The sequence below is a fragment of the Silene latifolia genome, chromosome 10 (genome assembly GCF_048544455.1).
Source record: "Silene latifolia isolate original U9 population chromosome 10, ASM4854445v1, whole genome shotgun sequence".
Lineage (NCBI taxonomy): Eukaryota > Viridiplantae > Streptophyta > Magnoliopsida > Caryophyllales > Caryophyllaceae > Silene > Silene latifolia.
In genome coordinates this window covers 34,875,419-34,877,080 of record NC_133535.1, presented here as the reverse complement: position 1 = coordinate 34,877,080, position 1,662 = coordinate 34,875,419, and the positions used below count along the sequence as shown (strand labels likewise).

General features: G+C 34.1%; 1 protein-coding gene across 1 annotated transcript; it reads right to left on the bottom strand.

The window, feature by feature from the left end:
• Positions 1 to 231: 231 nt before the first annotated feature.
• On the bottom strand, positions 232 to 1,257 carry LOC141607421 (protein FAR1-RELATED SEQUENCE 5-like). The gene has a single exon (XM_074426773.1). The coding sequence runs from the start codon at positions 1,255 to 1,257 to the stop codon at positions 232 to 234; it is 1,026 nt and encodes a 341-aa protein (XP_074282874.1).
• Between the last annotated feature and the right edge of the window lie 405 nt (positions 1,258 to 1,662).

The following is a 1,662-nucleotide window of genomic DNA, read 5'->3' as shown; positions in this document are numbered from 1 at the left end:
AAAAGGCCCATGAGTCAAGTTAAGCTCAATAACTCAAAATGAGTCGGTATTCACTAGAATTTTCGTCCCAAGTCTACTATAACTCGAGACGGAGAATAATATTATTAAAATCTACACTATTATTACCGTTACACGGCTATGATGATATTTTATGAAAATAAGCTTTAAATAGTAATTATTTAATAAAAATCACTTAAAAATATATTTAAAATATGAGGAAAGCGCGGGGTGTTACATATTTGTCCAAGCTGATACAAATCGCTCCTTATACTTGTCAATCCATGTTTCCTTACAATATTTTTCCAAACCAGGAATATAACTGTAAGTTTTATACATTAACTGCTCATTTTCTATAAACTCCTCTACAGTTGTTGATCTGACCATTTGTGTCCACTTCCCTTTTGCAAAAACTTCACCAAGTATAGCATTACCATAGTAGTTTCTTTTAACCCAGGCTTCAATATCTTTCTCTATATGGCGTCTACATAATAAAAGACTAGAACTTGGTAAATGCGTTTCAATAGCATTGATTAATGTCGTCTCCCTATCAGTTACAAACACAATTGGCTCATTTGAGTCTAACAGCTCAGCCAAACATTTGAAAGCCCAATCATATGCCGTTTCTTGCTCATTTTGCAGAAACGCAAAGAGAACAGAAAAATTCTTATGAACCGGTGTCACTCCAATTACTTCTAACAAAGGCATCTTATATTTGTTGGTTTTATACGTACAATCAGCAATAAGGACATGGGGATAAGCCTTCAAAAGTTTAAGTGAATCTGGATGAGCAAATAACACATCAGTCAGTTCATGTGTATCTTTTTGTGTTACAATAGGAATTGTTTGGCGAAAAACACGACAACCATGCTCAGTAGCTAGTTTCAACAACTGTTCTGCTCTTGTACGATAATGTCTCGCCTTCTTTTTCGATATAGCACGAACGTTGTAAACTTGCTTAGCACTAACGTTAATACCCTTGTTACCCAAGTCAATCAGTATTTTGGAAACACCAATTTTACTGGCTGTCATTCTCACAATATCCTCTTTGGCACTTGCATTCAAAGCACGTGTTCTTTTAGCAAGGTTATGGTTGTGATACCCGTTTAAAACAAGTACTTTCCATCTACCGTCCTTTTGTTTAACACATTTCAAACTAAACGGGCATTGACATTTGATGGTTCCCGTATAAGATCTCTTAGATGACACAAATGATTTTTTGCGCATACAGAAGTTTCCAGATTGGGCACACCTAAGCATTTGCACCCCAAACCACGTTTTGGAAAATGTTGCGCAACTCAGACATGAATATTATGTAACAAACCCAGTGATTTTATTTCATCTATCATCTGTAAACGATTTTCGTAAAATTTGGTAGGGATATTGAATATAAGTGCACTATCGATCAATTTTTTCGGTTCATTTTCATTATTTGGCACCTCCTGCAACATAAAATAAAATAAGGAGATTAATATAAAATATATAAAAATTTAATTTAAAAACGAAAAAAAAGAAAAGAAAATAAATTCACATAACCCAGTACCCAGTACCCCACAAACCCACAAGCCCCTACAAAGAAAATAAAGAAAAATAAAGAAAATAATACTTAATTAAAAAAAAAGGAAAATTTGAAAAAACACCCAGTACTCAGTACCCCACAAACCC

Coding starts and splice junctions, on each gene's coding strand:
- LOC141607421 (XM_074426773.1), bottom strand. CDS start 1,257: ATGCTTAGGTGTGCCCAATCTGGAAACTTCTGTATGCGCAAAAAATCA.